The 23,895-nt window shown below is 36.0% G+C and overlaps 1 protein-coding gene and 1 non-coding gene across 13 annotated transcripts in view; both read left to right on the top strand.

The window, feature by feature from the left end:
* Positions 1-11,896: 11,896 nt before the first annotated feature.
* WNK1 (WNK lysine deficient protein kinase 1) overlaps positions 11,897-23,895 on the top strand; it is a 139,345-nt gene continuing 127,346 nt past the window's right edge. For 2 of the 12 annotated variants that reach the window (XM_023535115.1, XM_023535114.1), the window contains exon 1: positions 11,910-13,342. In XM_023535115.1, coding sequence (XP_023390883.1) covers positions 12,578-13,342 — 765 coding nt within the window. In that variant the 5' untranslated portion in view covers positions 11,910-12,577. Of the gene's footprint in view, positions 13,343-23,895 lie in introns of all 12 variants that reach the window. The other 10 variants (XM_011367824.2, XM_011367822.2, XM_011367827.2 and 7 more) reach the window with 8 other exon arrangements.
* Positions 14,722-14,825, top strand: LOC111744557. The gene has a single exon (XR_002782211.1). It is a non-coding gene; the product is annotated as a U6 spliceosomal RNA (small nuclear RNA).

Here is a 23,895-nt window from a genome sequence, read left to right as displayed (position 1 = left end):
AACGTGTACTAAGATACAAGGCAACATTATCTTGTCTTTCTCTAGGACCCTCCACATTCCAACTTTAGATTCCACATGCATATCTTTAACCTGGCCGCTATCGTCATCATGACTGTTGTTATTATTGTTTAGCACCTTTATTGAAGAATTAAAATTACACTGTATACAAAATGTGAAATTAGACATACTTCCTCTCTCATGAGAACCTAACCTAGAGATGCACACAAAAGAAATTTAGAGGTATCTTAGGAGAGGATGAGAGAAGGAAAGCAGTGGAACATGAAAGAAATAGTCATTTTAGAATTTTCCTAAAGAAAATATAAAGAAACTTCACTGGAAGTGCCAAAGAGAGTAGGTTGAGGTAACCTGCCACTCTGAAAATGGAATACTAATTTATTAATTCAGTTCAATGAAGGCCCCAGCTTTGAGAAGACAGATTTGCTAAGGTCTCATCCACTACTGACCTGGGTGGCCTGCATTCTTTTTTCTTTATCTTTTTCCCCTATCGTTTCCTTGTATGGTGTATAATTTTATGAGCTTTGTGATTAAGTTGGAGAAAAATGAGTCTACTATTTAAGGACTATTATTACTGTCTTAAAAGAATGTATACTTCTGTACACTGTGGAGCACTACACACTGTAGAACTTGGAGCTCTTTTCCTAATTCTCAGCCACTCTAAGAAAGCAAATTTACAACAATATCTTCAATTGGTCCAAACACATACAGACATTTGGGAGACGGTAATATTATTGCTGTTGTTACTAAATTTGCTAGTTGCAGAGTAAACTTGACTGTGTAAGTTAATTAAGCAAAGTGTGTTCAATAAAGTGATCATCTTAAGATTCTGAAAGTTATCATTGAATATTAAATTATTAATACTGAAGCAGTACGTAGAATTTTCCTTGATCATGGAAAACTAAATAATGTAAGCAAACTCTTAAGAGAGATCATAAGGAGTTGGAAAGCTCATCTCTCTATTTATTAATTCTTACTAATAAAGAACTCAGATGAGCAGTGATTATGTTCATAATTCTTTTAATGTTTTTCTTTATAGTTACCCTGTCTCTCAAAACCACTGAAATGGATGAAAATGACCACTGCTTATTTTCACCCATAAAGTTTATATAGACTTTTTAGGTATTATGTTTTACATTTTTTGGGTATTAAGACAAATAGTTGTAAACAGATTAGGAGTCCTTTTAGATTATGTTTCAATAATTTTGGCAGAATTATATGTCATTTAAAAAATCTGCTTTATCGAGGTATAACATATGTACAATAAAAAATAGCTCCTTTAATGTGTACTATTCAAGTAGTTCTGAATGAATACATTCATGTAACTACCACCAAAATCAGAACAGAAAACATTTTCAGCACTTGAAAATTTCCCTCTTGTTCAATCCTGTCCTCTCACTCCCAATCCTGCAACTGATCTGTAACTATAGTTTTGCCTTTCCTAGATTGATATATAAAGGAAATCATTAGTCTTTTGTGTCTGACGTCTTTCACTTAGCATAATGCTTTTGAGATTCATTTATATTATTGTATATATCAATATCAATAGTTTGTTTCTTTATATTGCTGAGTAGTATTCCATTATTTGGAACTATCACAATTACATACCCATTCACCTGTTGATAAATATTTGGTTTGTTTCCAGTTTTGGCTATCATGAGTAAAATTATGATGAAATTTTCTGTATAAGTCTTTGTGTAGACATGTTTCCACTTCTCTTGGGTAAAATATATAGCAATGGATTTGCTGGATCATATGGTAAGTGTATGCTCAACTTTATTAGCAAGTCAAACTATTTTCCAAACTGGCTGTACCATTGTATTCCCACCAGCAACATAGGAGAGAACCAGGTGCTCTACATCCTTGTCAACACTTGGTATTCTCTGTCTTAATTTTAGTCATTCTAGTGAGTATGTGGTAATGTTTCATTGTGGTTTTAATTTTCACTTACTTAGTAACTAATGATGTTGTACATCTTTTCATATGCTTATTTGTCATTCATTTATCTTTTTGTTAAAATATCTGTTTGAATCTTTTGCACATTTTCTTATCGTACTGCTTATCTTAATGTTGAATTGTAAAATGTTCTCTATATATTTTATTTACAAATATTTTTCCTGATAGTTGTTTTGCAATATTGAGTCCCAGTCTGTGGCTTTTTCATTTTTGTAATGTTTCCTTTAAAGAAGAAAATATTTAAAAATTCTGATGAAGTCCAGTTTAACATTTTTTCTTTTATGGTATGTGCTCCTGAAAATTCTTTGCCTAACCCAAGGTCACAACAATTTTCTTCTGTGCTTTCTTCTGGAAGTTCTATAATTTTAACTCATATCTAAGTGTTTCATCAATCTTGAGTTAATTTTTGTGTATAGTATGAGGAAAAGATCAAGGTTAATTTTTTTTTCCATATGGTCATCCAATTGTTCCAGCATTATTTATTGTGAAATTTACCCTTTCCCCATTAAATTACCTTGGCGCCTTTGTCTATTGGTGTCTTAACACTCTCTATTCTGGTCCACTGATTATTTGTCAATTTTTATGTCAGTACCACACTGTTTTGATGACTACGGCTTTAAAGTAAGTCTTGAAATCAGGTAAAGTAAGCCTTTCAACTTTGTTCTTTTCCAAAATTGTTTTGGCTATACCAGTTTCTTTGTATTTCAATATAAATTTAAAATCAGTTTATCAATTTCCATTCTTAAAAAGTTTGCTGAGATTTTGATTGAGATTGCATTGAATCTATAGATTAATTTGGAGAGAACTGACATCTTGACAATATTGAGTGTTTTGATCCATAGTAGAGTATATCTCTCCATTTATTTAGATCTTTAATTTCTCTCAGCAATATTTTGTAGCTTTTAGCATATAAATCTTATACATGGTTTGTTAAATTTATTCTTGATTATATTACGTTTTTGACACTATTTAAAATGATATTTAATTTTTACTTATATTTTTAAAAATAAAAAATTACATATATTTAAGGTGTACAACATGATGATTTGATATACATATCCATAGTGAAATGATCAGTACAGTCAAACTAATCAACATATTTTTTTTTTGGTTACCACTATTCTACTCTCTGCATCCATAAGTTTCACTTTTTTTTTTTAATGGGCTCCATAAGTGAGATCAAACAGTATCTGTCTTTTTCTGTCTGGCTTATTTCAATTAGTATAACGTTTTCAAGGTTGTGACATTATGTCAGGATTTTTCACATATTGTCACAGATGACAGGTTTTCATGCTATCTCATGGCTGAATCATATTTCATTTTGTATATATACCACATCTTCTTTATCCATTAATTTGCAAATGAACACTTAGAGTTGTTCCCATACCTTGTGAATAATACTGTAATGAACACGAGAGTGCAAATATCTCTTCAAGATCCTGTTTTCATTTCCTTTTGCTAGATAACCAGTATCAGAATCAATGGATTATATAGTAGTTCTATTTTTATTTTTTTGAGGAATTTCCATATTGTTTTTTCCATAATGGCTGTACCAATTTACATTCTCACCAACAGTGTACAAGGATTCCCTTTTCTCCACATCCTTATCAGCACTTGTTATGTCTTAACTTTTTGATAATAGCCAATCTAACAGGTGTGAGGTTTTATCTCTTCGAGGTTTTGATTTCATTTCCTGAAGATTAGTGCTGGTGAACACCTTTTCATATACCTGTTGGCAATTTGGATGTCTTCTTTTAGAAAACATCTATTTATGTCCTTTGTTCATTTTTAAAGTGGGTTATTTTTTTGCTTTTGAGTTGTATAAGTTCATTATACAGTTTGTATATTAACCCCATATCAGCTACATGGTTTGCAAATATTTTCTCCCTTTCTGTAGGGTGCCTTTTCATTTTGTTGATTGTTTTCTTCACCATGTGGAAGCTTTTATTTTGATGTTGTCCCATTTGTTCATTTTAGTTTTTGTTACTTGTGCTTTTGGTATCACATCCAGGAAATTGCTAATTTCATTTAGTTGTCTTTGTGTTTTCTTACAGTTCACTAAATTCCTTTAAGAAGATTAGTCTCAATTTTTGTCAGATATTTCATAGATCTTCATTTCTTTAGTGTCAATTATTGGAGCTTTATTAGTTTAGTTTGGTGATATCATGTTTCCTTGATCATTTGTGATCCTTGTGACTTCATGTTGGTATATGTATATTTGAAAAAGTAGGCACCTCTTCCAATCTTTACAGACTGGTTTTGGCAGAAAAAGCCCTTCAACAGCCAGCTCATTCAGAGATTCTGTGTGGGTTGCCTGTTGGCATGCTTTGGTAGGTAGATCTGGTGTCGGGGTCAGCAGTTGGGCAGGTCTGGTGCCGGGGTCAACAGGTGGGCAGGCCTAATGCTTGAGTCCAAAGAGGCCAGCATGGTGCTGGTTCCATGGAGACTAGGTCTAGAGCCTGGGTCCACTGGGTTGAGACTGGCACTTGGATCCATAAAGCAGACCTGGCGCCTAATCCACGGTGGTAGGCCTTGGACCTGAGTTCACAGAGACAGCCCCGGTATCTAGGGCTGTGGTGTTGGGCCTGAAGCCTGGGTCTGTAGGGGTGGACTTGGTGCCTGGGTCCATGGGGCTGGCCAGTGCAGAAATCTACTGGAACAGGCCTAGACTCTAGTTCTGTGGGAACCCTAGGCCACAGGAGTCAATCTGGCACTGTAATGGGCCTGGTTCTGGGGTCTGCCATGAAGCTAAGTATTTACTTTCCTCTCCTTCTCCCATTGAGAGAGTGTCTCTCTTCTCACTGGGCTGCTTGGGCTTGGGGAAAGGGCGACGGAGATAATGTGAAATTGTTTTCTACCCTCTTCAATGCATTTTTTTCCTTATTTCTGTGCTCCGTCCAGGTGATATAATCCCCACCTAGAGTCCTTAGCTCTTGTGAAGGTATTTTTGTGTGTGAATATTTGTTCAAATTAATGTTTCTGCAAAGGGACAACCACTGGAAACTTGCTGAAGTCTGAAGGCCATATGATATATAGTTAAAATTATAAATTTCAATTGTTCATGGCTTATGTATAGAAATTCAATTGATTTTTGTATGTTGATCTTGTAGCCAATGTCCTTGTTAAATCACTTATTAGTTCTACTAGGGTTATTTATTTATTTTTAGATTCCTTAAGATATTTTATGAGCATCATCATATCTGTGAATACAGGCAGTTTAAGTTCTTTCTTTATAGTCTGCATTTTTTTCTTCTCTTGTTGCATTGGATAAGACCACCAGTAATTACACTGTTTTTGTATTACATTGACTTGTTATATCTTGAGATAAATCCAACCTGGACATGCTGTATTATCATTTTTAAAAAATATTACTAGATATGGTTTACCAAAATTTTGCTCATAATTTTTGCATCATATTCATGATAAATATTGGTCTCTAATTTTCTTTTTGTGTAATGTCTTTGTCTGGTTTTAGTAACTGGGTAATATTGGCCTTATAGTATGAGTTTGTAATTGTTTCCTACTCTTCTGTTTTCTGAAAAGATTGTGTAGAATTGGTATTATTTCTTCCTTATATGCTTGCTATAATTTACCAATGAAGCCATTTGAATCTGGAGTTTTCTTTGTGAGATTAACTATAAATTCAATTGCTTTGACATAAGGCCACTAGGTTTTCTTTTCTTTTCCCCTTGAGCGAACTTTGATAGTTTGTTTCAAGATTTTTGTTTATGTCATCTTATTTGTCAAATATATTGACATAAAGTTGTTCATGATATGTTTCAATTATCATTTTTATACCTGCACCAACTATCATGATGTCCCATTTTGTTTTTGATATTGGTAGGTTGAATCTTCTCTATTTTTGATTAGTCTGTCTAGAGGTTTATTAATTTTATTAATCTTTTCAAAGAAATAGTTTGTGGTTTTATTGACTCTATCTTTTGTTTTTCTTCTTTCTATTTCACTGATTTCCACTCTGGATTTATTATTTTCTTCTTTCTGCTTACTCTAGGTTAATTTCCCATTCTCTTTGTAATTTTTAGGGTAAATCTTAAATAATTTATTTTAGATTTTTCTTTCTTTCCAATATAAACATTTAATGTTATACATTTCCCTCTAAGCACTCCTTTAGCTTCATCCTGCAAATTTTGATATGTTGTATTCTATATCCTTAATGACATTTTTGTTTATTTGCCCTATCAGATAATGAATGAGGAATTTTGAGATATCTAACTGTAATTGAGGACTTTGTCTAATTTTTTTTCAGAGTTTTCACTTCTTTTTAAACCTAATTATTAGGTGCCCACATATTTAGGACAGAAACGTCTTCCTGATGAATTGACCTTTTTATCATTATGAGATATTCTTCTCTATATCCCTGTTAATAGTCCTTATTTTGTATTAATATAGCCATTATTACTTTATTTTGATTAGTATTTGCATGGCACATCTTTTTTCATCATTTTTTTTTACCTGTCTTAATATTTAAAGTGGTTTTCTGAATATGAGCAGCATATAGTAGGATGTCGCTTTTTTATCCAATCTGTCAATGTCTTCCTTTTGATTGGAGAGTTTAGAAGAGTTTAAACCATTCACATTTATTGTAATTGTCAATATGGCTGAATCAAAATCTTCCTATTGCTCTTTGTTTTCTAGTTGCCCCATGTGTTTTCTTTTCTTTTTTCCCTACCTCCTCTTGAATGATTTAAGTATTCTTTAATGATTCAATTTTATTTTTATTGGCTTATTAATTATACCTATTTATTTTATAATTTTAGTGATTGCTTTAGTGTTTAATGTATAGATCTTTAATTTATTGTTTACTTTCAAATAATATTATGCCATTTTATACATTAGTGTTAAGAACCTTATAAACATATTCTTCCATTTTCCCCTCCTGTCATTTGTGCTGTAATTGTAGCCCATTTACTTCTATATATATTATAAATATATATTACATTATTGTTATATTTGCTTTAAATTGATATTTATCTTTTAATGTGACTTCAAAAAATTCCTTTTCTATTTCTCAATGTATGTATTTTTTCCAGTGCCATTCTTTGTTTAAATCCTAATTTACTAATCCATTCACTAATATTTTCTTTTCCTGAAGAAGTTAAAAAATATATCTTGATGTGTAAGTTTGCTTGCAATGAATTCTCTAACCAAAAGTACACTAGTTTGGGTGGGGGTAGGGGTGATGAAACACTCTAATGGGTGTATTTTGTAATAGCTTCTTAGGTGAGTCTGATAAACCTCTTCCCATGAGAGCTTGTTAAGGTTTGGGACATGATATGAATATTTTTCCCAATGTTTCTTTTAGATAATGTAATAAACTTATACTTGATAGTGTCATATGATGGAATACTACACAGGCATTAAAAATGCTTCCAAAGAATATTTAATAACTTGGAAAGGCTTATAATACAATTATAAACTTTTTTTAAAATCAGTCTAGAAAGAAAGACATAAATATCAAAAGCTGATATCTTTGGCTAGTAAAGTGTTTTTTACTTTCACATTCTATTCCGTATTTTTCAAATTGTCTGCAATATGCAAGAATGTATTAAGAAACTCACACAATACAATTACGTGTACTCCCCAGAAGTAACCCTCGCCCTTTTTCATTTTGGTGTGTACTGCCCAGACTTTTCTCTGTGCATTTAAATTAAATATATAGAGACATGATTTTAATACAGCATATGATTTAGTGCATATTATTCTGCAACTTGAGTTTTTCAATTATTATTTTTATACCACCATATATATATTTACCTCTTTCTCTTCTGTTGTTGTATGGTGTTTCCAAATTGGATATATCATAGTTTAACTATTTTCTTATCATTGTACATGAAGATTGTTTTTTGTTACAGACAAAACTGTAGTGAATCTTCTTATAAGTATTTTTGTAGTGCACATGTGCAAGTATTTCTTTCAGATAGTACAAAGAAGGAAAACTGCTGAGTCAAAGGCTATACACATTTTATATTTTAATGAGTACTAACAAATTGTCTCCAGAAAAAGTTGCACCTGAGTTTCTCCACACCCTTGTTAACCACTGGTATTATAAATCCTTAATTTTGCTAATTTTATGAAGACAGATATATATCTTATTTTAACTTGTATTTCCCTAGTACTGAGTTTCAGCATTTTTCCAAGCTTATTTTTGTTGTTTGCATTTCCTCCTGTTTTAATTGTCTTCATATCCTCACTCTCTTTTCTACTGGGTTGTCTTTTTTTGTGATTTAAGGTGTTTTTTTTTTATATATTTTGGATATTAGTCTTTTGTTATACATGTTTCAAGATTTTCTGCCAGTTATTCATTGTGCTTCATTGAACAGAATTGTCAATTTTGATATAGTCAACTGTTTTTTCTTTATGGCTCTGGGGTTGTTGTCTGAAGTCCTTTCCTATCTCATGTTTTCTTTTTATAAAAAAATTCTAAAAGCTCTCTTTTAAAACAGTTATCTCTTTCAACTATGTGGATATTAATTTTATGAATGGCACGAGGTAGACATTTAACCTAATTTTTCAAACGAATAACTAATTGTCAAAACACTGTTTATTAATTTTTCCCCACTGACTTGAAATGCCTTCTTCATAAATGAAACTCTCATACATACATGAGACTATTTCTGTATTTTTTTGTTCCATTATCCATGCTTATCTCAATATCATACAGATTTACTCTTACGGTTTTATACTATGCTTTGATCTAAGGCAAGTCACACCCCTCTTTATTTCATTTATAATAATAAACAAAGATTTTTAAAAATCTATTCTTCATTGTTTAACTGCCTGCTTCTCCTGTCTTGAGCTCCAGCTAACAAGGAGGTAAAACAAAAATTATCCGCAAGCAAGACAAAGGAGCACGGGAAATGAGGGAAAGGAGAAAAAAGACAAATGTTTTCAAAGTGCTATTTTCCCTTTTATACTTCAAGAATCTACCCTATGAATTATGGCACATATGAGATAAGGTAGATTTTATGTGTTCAGCCATTCTCTAAATCAAAGCTGCCTGTGGCTTCTATTGCTAGTCAGTTACCAAGGGTAGGGACCATGTAAATATAAAATATGAATGGATGGGAAATAGAAACATGAATCAACGTGAGAAAATAAACAAAGAGTAAAGTGAATAAAGAACATGGTGAGAGGAAATAAAATACTTGTATTTGTCTATGGACCCACCTGTCAGGAAATAAAATCTCTGAGCTTAGTGCATCCATTGTGTCCTGGGTTCTTTCTGCTACCTTTACTTATATCATTTACTGTTTTATATAGAGGGGTCAGTTCTCTAATTGGTAATTGAAATGACAGAGAAAGAAAATGTATTATTAGGGGTATTATAGGAATGAGTAACAGAAAATATCATGTTAATTGAAAGTGGTAAGCATTAAAAAGGGAACTAAGCAAATAAAGTGTCTGTTGTAAAATATTCACACTGAACAGTTTAACCTTTAAATATAACCATTGTACACAATATGGTTATACTCAACTTAAATTTATAACTGTTTTCATAGTAAAGCTAATGTTACACAAGTAAGAAAAGCTGTCATGTGGGCAAGTATGGCTTTAAATCAACAGTTAATTATTTACAATGGATTTAGTTGTTCCTGGTTGAAATAACATGTTGATAGGACATGGTGATTATCAAGGGACTTGTGTACAATGCAGTGTAACCAAAGTTTCAGTGCCCAGTAAACAGGAATAGGCAATAATAGAGCCTTTTAATGACCATTCACACAAAAATAGCCTTATTTTTTATGGTGTTGGAATGTAAACATTGTGATTTATTGATCTCCTTTTAACACACCAATTTATAATTAGTTGCCTTATGTTTAAAATCAGACTATTTTTTAGTAAAGCAACAATTGAGTTCAAGTTTTAAATATCTGCCTCAAGAAGCATGATAAAAATGTACTTTAAAGTCATTTCTTCCTTTGTCTTACATTAAATTTAGAGTTGGAGACAAACCGTTACTTATAGATATTGTAGTGAAATTTACCATTACCGTAGCAAATGAGTTTGTATTTTAAAATGTTCATAATCTGCTAACTTCACGAAACCTAACGACCATTGGTTTTAAAACAAGCTTTTTTGTATACCTGAAGGTGTAGCTTTTGATAAAAAAAATTTTTGAAAACTAGTGTAACTATTTTATGGTATCAGATGAATTAATATGAATTGTATAGCAAAATTTCTCTAGGTGGAGCTCATCCAGGTAAGTTGTGGGCATTTCCTAGGAAACTAGAGCTAACGAAAGAATCTTCAGTTGCTTCCAATACTCAGTCTTAGCGTGGACCTCGGCTACGATGTGGGCTTATGAGCTGGTTCCACAGCGGGCGCTGATGAGAGGCAGGAGCGTGTGGACGCTCTGATGCGGTTGCGTACGTTTAAGTGCTTCCCGCTCTTACCGTTTAGGCTTAGACTTTTAACTGCCACTGGCTCCCTGGTTTGGCTTCCTACTCTGTCTGGTGCCCCCTGGTGCTCACCACCTGTATAAACATGAGTAGTTGCGAGAAGCAAGGGGTCCAGGGAACCCAAGGATGCTTTCAAGGAAAGCATTCCATTACTATGAACTGTATGGTTCCAGATTTCCTCTATGTCCAAAGCCATGATTAAATTGCATGTGTACTTTCATGCACCTCTAGAGAAAGAGGAGGTATTGTTTTACTAAGCCACCAATCAAAAGAAAGATGGAAATTAAGTTTCAACAAACTACACAAAAGTCAACTCAGCTCTCTCGAGTTTGTGCTAAAAGATACAAAGATCTGTAGAGTTTATCTTTTCTTGAATCCACCCCTGCACCGTTTTTTTGTTTGTTTCTAGTAAAGATTTTGCTAAGATCCTTGATTTCAGTAGGACAAGACCATCTCCGAGAGCCAGAATATCTGTTTAGGGCTGGGGCCGAAAATGTGGCCTTAATTGCTATGGAAAGGAGGATAGAAGATAATTTTTCCTGTCTCCTTCCCCAACTCATTTAATCAATATTAATCTTATGCGCAATCTTTACAAAGTTGCTTTTACCTACAGAAGGAGTCGTTAGCTCTTCTGACTGCCTGATCTCAGGCTCTGGTTCTCCTGCTTTGCCTTCCCCCTCCACCACCAAACTCCTACAGTCACTCAACACTCTCCATTAGAGATGAACAACAGATCATTTTTCATTGCATGGCAACCCGAAGAGCTCTCTCTCGCGCTTTAGCAGAGCATGATGGGAGTCTCCTCTTGTCCGGCCTCCCTCTTCTTTTTTTCTTCCTTCTCTTCTTCAACAATTTATCCCTAAATAATGATTTTCCCAGCTATCGCTGACTTAAGGATGGGGTTTAGCGACTCACGGTGACGCTCCCATCAGCGTTCCAGAAGGGGCGGTTTTCACAAGAAAACTACAACTCCCACGAGGCATAAAGCTAACCAACTGCAGGGCATCACGGAAGTTGTAGGCTCCTTCTTTCTGAGTCCCTTTTACTCCTCGAATAAGTAAACTACAAGTCCCAGGAGCCTCGGTACTGACACGCCTGCGCGAGAGCCTCGAGAGTGAGGTGGGGGTGGGGCGGCCCCTGGTGGCGGGGGGCGGGGTCCGAGCGGGCTGTGTGGAGCCTTCAGACTCCCGGCGCCATTTAGCGCGGAGAGTTTCCTCGGCGGACGCGGCTCTTCTAACTCGGCCACTCTGCGCCTCCGTCTTCGGTGACAGAAGGCGCCTGGTGGGGGTGACTACTCTTTTCTCTCCCTATCCCCCTTCACCCAGTCCTCTCGGTCTCCTCTGCTCTCTATCCAGAGAAGCAGCGGAGCTCGGGCCCCGCGGTGAGCGGCCCTCCCCTCCCCACCGTTCCCTCCCTCAGTCAGCCCCCGGCACCGGCCCGGGAGGAGACGGGGGTTTGCCAGGCCCGGGGCGGGCGGGGAGGCCTCGGGGAAGGGGGGGCCCGCTCCTCAGGCACCGAGGTTTCGAGGCTTCGGTCTTTCCCATCCGGGCGATGGACGCCTTGTGAGACTGGTCCCCCTCACTGGGGGCGCGTGTGGGAGGCGGCGACCGACTGACTGTCCGGGGGCCCCAGGGCCCGGCCCTCCCTCTCCTTCCCCGGCCCCTCCCACTCTCTTTGGCCCTGGAGTTGCCACCGTTCGGGAGTCCGTGGTAGTCCCTGCCTCGCGTTGCCACCGCCCTCGGGGCCTAGCCCGCCCAGCCCGCGAAGCGGCGGGGAGCTGGAGCGGCCGCCGCATCCGCCGCATCCGCTTCGACTCAGTGCCGGCACCTTGCCCTGCCCCTCATGACTGCGGCGCCTCTGCTGCTACAGCCTTCCCGGCCGCCGCTCGCCGCAGGATGGATGTGGACCGCGAGGTGCTAACCCTGGTGGCTCAGCTCCTGGATCGTCCGCCGACGAGCCCGCCTTGTGAGCCGCAGCAGCCGCCGCAACTGGGCCCCGTGTCCCGCTTCGCCTTTGGGGTGACTTGTCATTGCTGAGTAAGGAGTCGTCCGGGTCGATCCGAACCCTCAGGGGAGCAGGAGCCGTCGTAGCTGGGCCTGTCGACCTTCACCCTTCCTCGGGTCGGCCCCTTGCCCTCTGTTCATTCTCAAATTCGAGACTGCCCGCCTCGCTCCAGCGGACCGACCATGTCTGGCGGCGCCGCGGAGAAGCAGAGCAGCACTCCGAGCTCTCTGTTCCTCTCGCCGCCTGCGCCTTCCCCCAAGAATGGCTCCAGCTCCGATTCCTCTGTTGGGGAGAAACTGGGCACGGCGGGAACCGACGCTGGAACTGGCAGGACTGAGGAGTATCGGCGTCGCCGCCACACTATGGACAAGGACAGCCGTGGAGCAGCCGCGACCACCACCACAGAGCACCGCTTCTTCCGCCGCAGCGTCATCTGCGACTCCAACGCCACTGCATTGGAACTGCCGGGTCTGCCACTTTCTCTGCCCCAGCCCAGCGTCGCCGCGGTGGTTCCGCAGAGTACTCCACCAGAGCTCCAGCGCGAAGAGACCTTGACCGCTACCGCCGCTTCCCAGGTAGCCCAGCAGTCTCCCGCCGCTGCTACTGCTGTCTCTGGGGAACCGGCTGCCGCGGGCCCTGTCGCCACGACTGCCCCCAGTAGTACCAGCAAAGACCGCCAAGTTTCTCAGCCCAACCATGTGGGGAGCAAGGAGGAGCCTCCGTCGGCGAGAAGTGGCAGCGGCGGCGGCAGCAGCGCCAAGGAACCACAGGAGGAACGGAGCCAGCAACAGGATGATATTGAAGAGTTGGAGACCAAGGCCGTGGGAATGTCCAATGATGGCCGCTTTCTCAAGTTTGACATCGAAATTGGCAGAGGCTCCTTTAAGACGGTCTACAAAGGTTTAGACACTGAAACCACTGTGGAGGTCGCCTGGTGTGAACTGCAGGTACAGCCCCGCCTATTTCTTTATTTTACAGTGGTTTGGATCCCAAATGTGGCTTGGTTAAGCCAGTTTATCGAGTTCATCCTTTGTCATTCTCTAACTGTTCTCTCTGAGTGGAAGAGATCAGCTTTCGAAAAAGATTGAAATTAGATTTTGGGGCATGTACCAAGAATTATTGATAGCCAACGAAATTTGCTACTTGGGAAGAAGCGGTGAAAACAGTACAAACGCATTGCCTCGTTGTTACTGTTTTAGTGTCTGGCAGGAAGCTTGGACTTTGTGGGAAAGTTTTCGAATTGGGAAAGTACAGAGTCTTCTTGCCTTGTACATTTCAATCTCATCAGCGGCTCTGCAATGATGAGCTGCTGGTGTGTTACATGCGTATGTCCATCCCTGAGATCAGGCTGTTCTTTTTAAATAAGAACGACCTCGTTCACGAATGACCTTCCTTTGGCTATATCTTAGTTGGTGGCTGCACAGGCATTTAATAATAACTATACTATAAAAAAAGACTTATCTGGCTAAATGCCTTGGGATTAGTAAGGTACAATAGTATTTGATATTGTTCCGCCTAAGGTGCATAAGCCTTATGGCTAGCTAGCAGCGATCTGACATTGTTAATTAAAACTAATATGTCTTTAGCCCATTCACTATACAGTAAATAGTGCAGGAGTCCACACAAAATTGTATAAGTGCTTTGAGAGTTGTGATGTCATTGTTTTAATCTTGTTATAAAAGGTTTTTAAGTCAAACTTTCCCAAGAGTTCAAAGGAGTCACAATGCTTTTTTTTTAATCTTTCAGGGAGGTTTTCATGGTGTAAATAATGGTGTGTCATTCTGGTTGACAAGTATATTCTAGGTTTAAAAAGCTAGATTTGGGCTACTTGTTGCTTTACCTATAGCAACTTGATAGCCTCACTAGGAAGTGAACAGAGGTTATTGGAAGAAGCAGTTACACTGAATGAAAAAGTCAGCTACATTATGTATGAAAAATGCCATTATCCATATTCTTCATGCTAAGGAAACGGACCAAGCTGATACAGGATATGAAAGTAACTGAATGATCTAGGAATTTATTTTATTCATGAACTAATATGTTAATACATGATCCTTTGAATGTCACCTTCCAGATGACTAAGGCCACATCAAATGGGAAGGGAAATTAACATGTGGAAGGAAGTAAACTTAAAAACTGAGAAGTTCTTTAGAACATAATTTTTTAGGTTTTACAGTTAGTGATGTAGAACTTCTAGGGCATTGTGAAATAACTGCTCAATTTTATAGTGGTTTAGAATTGGAAAGGTGGCAGACCTTTTAAAGAAAAGCTTGTCGAACTGTAACTTTATTTCTGTTGGTTAAGTCATACTTAAAACTTAGGTCAGGTGCTTGCTTGGGCAGCACATATACTAAAATTGGAATGATACAGAGATTAGCATGGCCCCTGCACAAGGATGATATGCAAATTGGTGAAGCAGTTCATATTTGGGGGGCTTCGAGTACTTAATTAATTAAAAATCTAATGAGTCTTAAAACTTAGATCTGATTTCTTATGGTTTACAGGCAAAAATTTAGTTTACAGGCAGACACCTATTTTTTTGTACTCAGGGCGTCTGTTGCTACTGATCTGGATTTTATTCGTTAAAGCTTTGTATTTGAATAGGGCTTTTTAACAATTTCGTTCCTTAATTGGTTACCTTTACCCTCGAGACTGGACCCAAGTAAATGTTGAGCACTTTATGGATTCATTTTGGTAGTTTCAGTTATTTAACTTCGAAGACTTCTCAGAATGTAATGTGTGTGTTTTCCTTTATCACCTAGATAGAATTTTCTGATAGTCGATTATCTTGGAACTAACAGTGCAATGGAAAAAACTCAGTTCGTCTAATGTCACAATAAGAATTTTGTCTGAGCGTCTCAGTTTTACTTAGAATGGAAGCCTTTGGATTTTTGTTTTCTATCTAGGCATAGACAAAACTAAAGAATATCTGATACCTTTATGTATAATGTTGCTATATTATTTTCAAGCAAGTTCAAGATTTGGCTGCAGAACCCCTACCTCATTGAGTGGTACCCTGGTTTAGAAACTTCCATATGTCATTTGGTCCTGCTTCTATAATTTTTCTTTCTTTCTTTTTTTTTTTTTTAAATGAGACTGCCCTAGCCTAGGATCCTTAGAAGTTGGTGTGCAGTGTTTTTGTTTTTTTGACGAAGACTTTTGCCTAGTAACTTATTCATTAGGTTAGTGTTTGAGTTTTTGTCTTTGGATCCAAATTAAAGGACAAGCCGAGGGATTACTAAAGTTTTGGGAAGAAAGGAAAGCTTTTTTCATTAAATATATATACTTCTAATATATGGATTTTTCTATAAAAAGACAGGAGAAATAGCGTTCAGGTGTTGTGTTAAAAATCTTAGTGTATTAAAACCGGAAGAAATCGTAGGTTATTCTGCCCAACTCCTTATTTATTTATTTTCAACTATTTATTTGATAAAGAACCTGAAATCATAGAGCAAGTAAATGACTTGCTTAGACTGGTAAAGAACGCAGACTGGTTAGGATCTAATAATTTGGGAAATGTTAAAGCATTCGTAGCTTAGTAGATGGCTAATTAGTAAATCTCAAATGAAGCAATTCTGTTTTGGTGTGGAGGTCATCAAATTTTTGACTTCTGATTCGGGTATTGATTTTATCACTTCAAATGGAGAAATAGGCTTTTGGGGTTGGAGAATGGGTTAAGTGTGGTATACCAATCGAACTCGTTTCCTTCCAGCTTTTTTTTTAGAGTCACAGTATGTATAGCTATCTATTAAAACAAGTATTAATTCTTAAAGTAAATAATATATAAATAATGCTTTGATACTACAGGATTTTAAGTGACAACTGAGACCTTTTAAGATGCAAATTTCTTAACCTGGTTATATTAGGCAAATTATATGCGTTGGTCAGAAAATGTTAATGCTGGACTTTGCAGAGTTTACATTGCTTTTCTAGGGAGGAAATTTTTTTTTTTTTTAAGAAACAGCATAGTTTGCTTTAAGAAAATGTATTTATACACAGAGTTAGGAATGATTTACTTACTTCAAGCACTTTTCTCCCCAAGTTGCTTCTAAATATGGAGTACACTTGTTATATTCACTTATGTATTGATGAGATTGTTTCCCAATTTCTCTGAGATCAAATCATAAATTTTATTTAAGCTCCAATATACTTAGTTCTTACCTTTCTCTTGCTTTGGTAAGTTAAAGCTCATGTGTCATTGTGAATATATGATATTATTGTTTTATAAAAAGTCGAGCAGTGCTTCAGAAATGGGATGTGATTCTGTGATTAAGAAACCATAACTTCTTTGTTACAATTCTTAAAATAATTGATTGAACCGAATCTTTTCCCATCTGAATTTTGGGGATTGTTTTTACCTTTACTTTTAAATTTTTTTGCCACATTCCTCGTTTTTTTAGGATGAGAATCTGCACTAATTTTCAGTCCCAGGAACTAGACTTCAGGGAATAGTCTTTGGAGTTTGTTTTTAATTCTCATAGTCCCTTATGAGTATGGGCAAAATTGAGATAACTCAAGGGTAGCTGCTATGCATATTAAAGAATGATTGGTGACTTGTTCAAAATAATCCTTTGTTCTATCTAAACAGGACAAAATAGAATTAAAAGCAGAATAATTTTGATTAGGTAAGATCAGTGTTTTAAAATATATTTAGTATTATTGTTGTAGGAAGTAACCTTTGTGGTACAGGAATTGAGAATTACATTTAGGTTAATTTTTTTTAATGATGTAGCTCTTACTTAGGGGTTTACATGTTATCTTTTTCTTTTATTTACCTTTTTTTTTTCACCTTTAGTATCACAGTTGTTCCTAGTTGTAAGAACTTGGAAAGCAAGGTTGTTTTTGTGTAAAACAAATTGGGAATCTATTGTTGCCAGGTGACTGAGTTCATTTCTTGGCATTCAGAATCTAGTACAAAATCCTGGTGATTTGAAAGTCCTAGTTAAACACTATGGAAACATTCAATTATAACTAGGTCTTCATTTTCAGATATCATCCTAAACCTGTGATTTGGGTTTGGATTTTCTGGTAGCTTTAATTTTTTTAGATAAAGCTGTAAAAGCAGCAAGAGTGGTTATGCTCAAATTAATTTCTGAAAGTGTTAATTTAATAATATTTACAGTTACTAGGTTTTGCTGTACTACTACTATATATTTATTTTTAGCATCTTGCATTTTATTTGAGGTTTTTTTTTGTTTTGTTTTGTTTTTTAACATAGGACCAATCTCATCTGCAGGAATAGATAAGACTTAGCATAACTTGAATTTGGATTTGAAGAGGGCACTATTTTTCTGCAGTATAACATAGTAATTAAGAGTTAAACTGCCTGATTCAGCTAATGGTTGTGTCACTTTGAGCAACTTCTGTGCTAGTTTCTTATCTGTAAATAGAATGTAGTAAGTACCTATTCTATAGAGTTGTTGTGATGGTTGAGTGACGTGTGTGTGTGTGTGTGTGTGTGTGTGTGTGTAAAAAGCATTTATGACAGGGCCTGCCACATAAATATAAACTATGATGGTACAGCTCTTTTAGGCCATCTTTGAGATATCAGTGAAGATTTTCTTTGATTTGTTTACATTTATGCTTGAAGAATCATGTAGCAAAATTCTTACTGTTGCTACCATTCTTATAGGAGGAAATTTGGAGTTGAACATGGTGTCATCAGTATTCTCAAATTCTTTGGCTTTACCTGTTTTCTGCCTAACTTTCTAATTTAATGAGCTGTCAGTTTTCCAATGCCAGCCTTTCTGAATTACTAGGTTCCAGAATTTGCTAAAATCTTTTTCCTTTTGGTATCATTTTAATAACAGTATTCAAATTGTTTTGAAGTCATTTACCTTTTTTTTCTCTACTCCTTTAGTGTTTGAGCTCTTCAAAGATATAAGTAGGTGTGCAATATACTTTAATAAATATTAAAATTTTTCTGTTATTAAGTTACAAATAGTTATAGATCTCAGAGTTGTTTCATTCATAGTTCTTGCCTTTCTTTGATCCATAGCAGATTCTCTAATCTTGTATTTGGAGAGTTGAGTATGGTGTAATACAGTACTATATAATAGAAAAGAGTTCCAAGGCAGAACACTTGAGTTCTAGGTTACTCAGTTATCTAACCTGAGTAAAAAACTTAACCTGTAATGCTGTTTATTAGTAATATATCTTAAATATTTGTTAGGATTGTTGAGGATAAACTGAAATGCTATGTGAAGGTACTTTGGAAAAATAAAATGTTATATACAATATAATAAAACGATGGCGGTGCTTTTAAAAATCCATTTTGAAGGCCATAAGTTGTCACTTGTTACAAATTGAATATTTAAAACATTTTAGTTAAGGTTGGGTTTTAGGAGCTTTTTGGTTGTCAACTTAGGAATTTTATCAGAGTTTAAGAACAAAAAGGAAATAGCTTTCCAGACTGAGGAGAAATTGCCAGAAACTCTTCTTAGGAGATTTTATGTGGGAGAGGATTGTGCAAACTTAATTTTGTATGTGGTTTTAAAAAGATTGATTATTGATTATGTTCTCCATGAAGAAAAAGTAATTTGCTTCGTTTTGTGGTTGACTTAATTGACTTAATTGATCATATAATATCTCCACCTTAATTTACATTAATTTAGATTTTTCAGATGGGGTTTCATACAGAATTTATTTCTTGATGTCGTGACTTGAATCTTGGCATTGCAAGATTGACTTATTAAATGTGCTATACTGAATGAATGTGCTTATGATTTTTAGAAAAGGATCCTCAGATAAGCTGTCATCACAAGCAGATAGTTTCCCTAGTAATTTAAGATTCTTAAGAAATTTAAGAATAATTTAAGAACAAGTGTTTAGAAATTTAGTTATAATCGTCATATTCAGGTTAGGAAAAATCACACTAATTATTTTTGTGGATGTCTTTTGTGCAGCTTAGTTTTAGCCTCTCAGAGACAGATGATCCTTTTTTTGGTCAGTATGTACATAGTAATGGTCTTGTGTTAATTAAACACAAATATGTATAAACCAAACTATGAGGGATGAAACGAATTAGTGGATCAAATCATTATTGATGTGTACATTTTCTCTATTAGATAGAAGTAAATAGCTTGCTTGGGATAATGGCTAATAGTTTTGAGCTAAATAACCCAATATATACATCTCTATGTACATACTCTCTTTACTTGGACTGGTAAATCATTGCAGATTAAGGTAAATTTGGGAAATGCAACTGATGACCTCTTAAACATACTGAAGAGTTCCTAGACATCATTATATTTATATTCTCTTGAACTCTCCACACATCCCTCCCACACAAATACTCGGCTATAAGCAGTAAAGAATAATAAAGAATTTTAAGTAAAGAAGTTAATGAGGGCAGTAAGAGAGGAGTGGTATCTTCATATGTCTAGGAGATAAAATATACAGAGTTTAGTGATTAATTAGATTTGTTGGGAAAAAATGAAGCATGAATAAAGTGTGGGGGTAGATGATGGTGCTGTCAGCTAAGGGAAGGAATAAGAAAGAATAGGGTTTTTGGATTTTTTTTTTTTTTTTTTTGAGATGTTGCGTTTGAGGTCCTTATGAAACCTCCAGGAAGAAGTTCAGTTGTCAGTTGGATATATTACTGGAGCTCAAAGAATAGGTAGAGATAGAGGCTAATGATTCTCAAATGTCTATATTAGTTATAGTTGAAATAAGGGGAAAAAAATGAAATCATCAAGAGAGGATATATACGCACACACGTTTGTGTGTGTGTGTGTGTGTGTGTGTGTGTGTGTGTATAGAGAGAGAGAGAGAGAGAGAGAGAGAGAAATAGAGGAAAAGACGGGAGAATAATGGTCTTAGGCCATGATAGTAATAACTAATGGGTGAGCAAAAGAGAAAAGAGCCCAAGAGTTAGACTAAATAGAACATTAGAAGAATGGTAATATCAAAGAAAATTTCAAGAAAGGAATATAGCAGAGAAGTCCAATTTGCATAGTAGTAATTGTCGAGGATGGATTTTTAGAAGGAATAGAAGTGTAGAGATTATTTAGGCTATTGAAATTATATCTTATATTTAGCTGTTAACTCATTAACAACAAAATTCAGAATTACCTAAGTGAGAGGGGAGGTTGAGCAAGGGAGAAGCACATCAGTAAATGTAAGTCACTGGTAATACTCTAAATTTCTGCGCTGTTCACTAGCCCCAATTGGCTGTTTAACTTTAAATTAATTAAAATGAATGAAATACAGTTTAAAAATAAAAACTCAGTCCTTTACACTGGCCACATTTCAAGTGTTAAAAGCCACGTGTGACTGACTACCATATTAGATAGCACAGATAAAGAACATTTCAATCATTGCAGAAGGTTCTTTTGGAATGTGCTGTATCTAGATCTTGGGTTGAGTTGTGCTTTAAAAAAAATAGCTTTATTGACATATAATTCACACACCATAAATAATATACAATGTGGTACTTTTATAACTTAAGTTACACATTTTAAAAATGTATCCTCTATTAGTAATTTAAAAAATAACCTTTTTTGGAAAACATGTACAAAGGATGTTATCACAAACTCATATATACATACAGAATTAACAAAGATTAACATTATGTCACATTTTCTCCCCAAATTTGGTGATCTTACAGTTTCAAAAGAATGGATAATTTGCCCTGGATTTAAGGAGTGACTGAGGAAGGTTAAGTAGTAGAGACAGTAAGAGTAGGTAATTTTTTTAGATAAGTTTAAACTAATATAGAGCAAGGAAGATTGGGTAGGTAGAAGGTGTAATCAAAGATAAGATGGATAGATGAACAAGAAAAGGTCTTTAAAAGTTGAAGCATTGAAATATAATATTTTTATAATATTTTGTCTGCTTTCTCTGCCTCAGTATCTATTGTAAGAGTCTTTTCTAAGCCAGTTACTGTTTTAGTTTTGGTTATTCTTTGTGGATAGCTAAATTCAGTCCAAGTAGGTTTTCAGACTTTATGCCATTTATCAACTAGTTTCCAGAATATTCACTTAAGCAATGTGTTGATTTTTATAGTTTGATTCTCTCCTTTAATCTCTGGCATTTGTGCTATATTTGCTTATCACTATGGTGATACAGACTTTATAAGTGGAGTAGCTCTCTGAAATGACCAGGAATCTGTGTGCCACTTGAGGAAACAGCCAGATTTTTTGTAATTCCATTACAAGAAAGGTTCTAAATTATTATAATGTTTGTAGGGTATTGTCAGAATGGGCTTTTCCACAACAAATAGCCTAAACACTGCATATACTTTCTTCAGGCCTTGTCTTTTGGCAGTATTCCTTGTTAATTAATTTGGAGAAGTATTAATGATTACTAATGCTTACCTAATAAGAGCCCATTTTTTGTGACAAGCACAATGCTATGCCCACAGCATATTTGTAATTCTCACAATAGTGCAAGGCAGCTGTTTTCTCAATTTTATATTTGAGACAACTTACTCAGGTTTAAAAACTTGTTTAAGATCACATTGCATATCCTTGTTCTTTCCACTACAGAAGACGTCAGTTAAACAAAGAAGAGTTTGAATTCTAAGTCCTTTTGCTCTCTAGGAATTATAATTTGTCAATAAGCATTTTATACTTTTTATACTTGGACTTTATGAAATAAATCTACATTTAAATGGCCCTTTAGCTAGTGTACATATGTAGATTCTATAAAGAGGGAGATGGTAGATTTGTTTTATTAACTTCTTGGAATGTTCACAGTTTTTTAGACACTGTTTGCATTGGTTATTGTAGAGGATATTCTGTTTAGACTTAAATATTTAAGGAGGAGTATTTCAAGTGGTCTTTGTGTATCAAATTTCCATTTGATAGAGACAAATTGAATGGCTATAGTGTTGGTGGGATTTTGTCATTGGTCCTTAGACTACTTCTCGTGTATAAAGATTTTCAAGTTTTATGATGTTCATTTTCAAGTTTTACGATGTTAGTAAGAATTAATTGGATTCCTAAATTCTTAAAATTTTTAGGTACCAATGCTATTTTTTTACTCATCAGGAAAGCAGAATTAAGGATTTTGGCGTACCAATGAATAGATGACATGTTATTGTATAATTTCCATAGTATTTAGTTTTAATTACTTTTAAGATTGAGGTTATAGTTTGTTAGTTTAGTTCTTGATACTAACAGTATGATTTGACTTTTTTCTTTGATTTTTAAAAATCTTGTTACCTCTTTTTTTCTTCTCTTCAGTGTTTACTTTGACATATTAGATGTGCTATTGAGAAGGATTTAGCTCTCATACTTGTATGAGGTACAAATAGAAATCTCATTTAAATTATATAATTATGTTTTGAAATCCTCTGAAATGTTTAGTTTATTCAGCATTGTTAGGGGAGTAAGGTGTTACCTCACCTCCATTAAGATTTCCAGATAAGTGAAGTTTTCTCCTCAAAAGTGGCAAGACTTTGTATTAGCAATTTGGTAAAACTCTTTAAAGTATATCAATTGATATTACTTGTCTATGTACCCACCAGCACAGACTAATAATAATAAGGATATCATCATATAGCCTGGATTCCTGGATGTTCTTTAGACTAAAATGGTTCTTTGAAGTCAGCCCTGTTAGATCAAGGGTAATCCATACTTGGGAACACAAGATCTCACCTCAAAATATGGCAGGTTTTTCAAAAGTATTCCTGTTGTGGTTAGATAGCTTCAGTGTAGGGGCTGATGACCAGAAAGATCCAGGCATGATTAGAGGATTGGAACTTTCAGCCCTACTCCCATCCCTGCCTCCAGGGAGGGGAAGAGGAGCTGGAGATTGAGTTAACCACTAATGGCTAATAATTTAATCAGTTATGCCCATGTAATGAAATCTCTGTAAAAAAAACACCCTAAACAAAAGAGTTCAGAGAACTTCTGGGTTGATGAATAGATCAACGTGCTGTGTGAGTGATGCACCTGAGAGGGCATGGAAGCTCTGTAGCCCTCCTCCCAAACCTTACCCTCCCATACTTTGCCCTGTGCATCTCTTTGATTTGGCTTTGCCTGGATTGTATCCTTTAGAGTAAACTAGTAATAGTGATAAATTGTTCTTCAGTTCTGTGAGACACTCTGCAAATTATCAAACCTGAGAAGTGGGTAATGGGAACCCCTGATGTATAGCATGTCAGAAATATAGGTGTCAACTATACTGGTGGGACTTGCAAGCTAGTGTTAGGGCAGTCCGGTGGGACAGAGCCCTTAAATAAGCTGTGAGGCTTGTGCTAACTCCAGGTAGTTAGTGTCAGAAATGAATTGATTTATAAGACACTCATTCAGTGTCCGTAGAATTGAAAACTTTGTTGAAAAACAATTTGTGAAAAATTTTTTGTATAAAACACAGGTTTGTTCTCAAAAGTGTTGAGAGTAAACAGTTCAGAGTAGCCAAACTCTTACCTCCTCTGGACTGTGATGTCTCCTCAGGTACCTTTCTCACTGCAGCAGAGCTGCCAGTCCCTTCTTCCTCCAGTATCTTCCTCTGTACCCGAGAGGAAGATATTAATTTACTGCTTGTCCTTTTA

Source organism: Pteropus vampyrus, unplaced genomic scaffold, assembly GCF_000151845.1.
Source record: "Pteropus vampyrus isolate Shadow unplaced genomic scaffold, Pvam_2.0 Scaffold137, whole genome shotgun sequence".
NCBI classification, from domain to species: Eukaryota; Metazoa; Chordata; class Mammalia; order Chiroptera; family Pteropodidae; genus Pteropus; species Pteropus vampyrus.
Note: the sequence above shows the minus strand (reverse complement) of the source record. Positions and strands in the feature narration are given on the sequence as shown.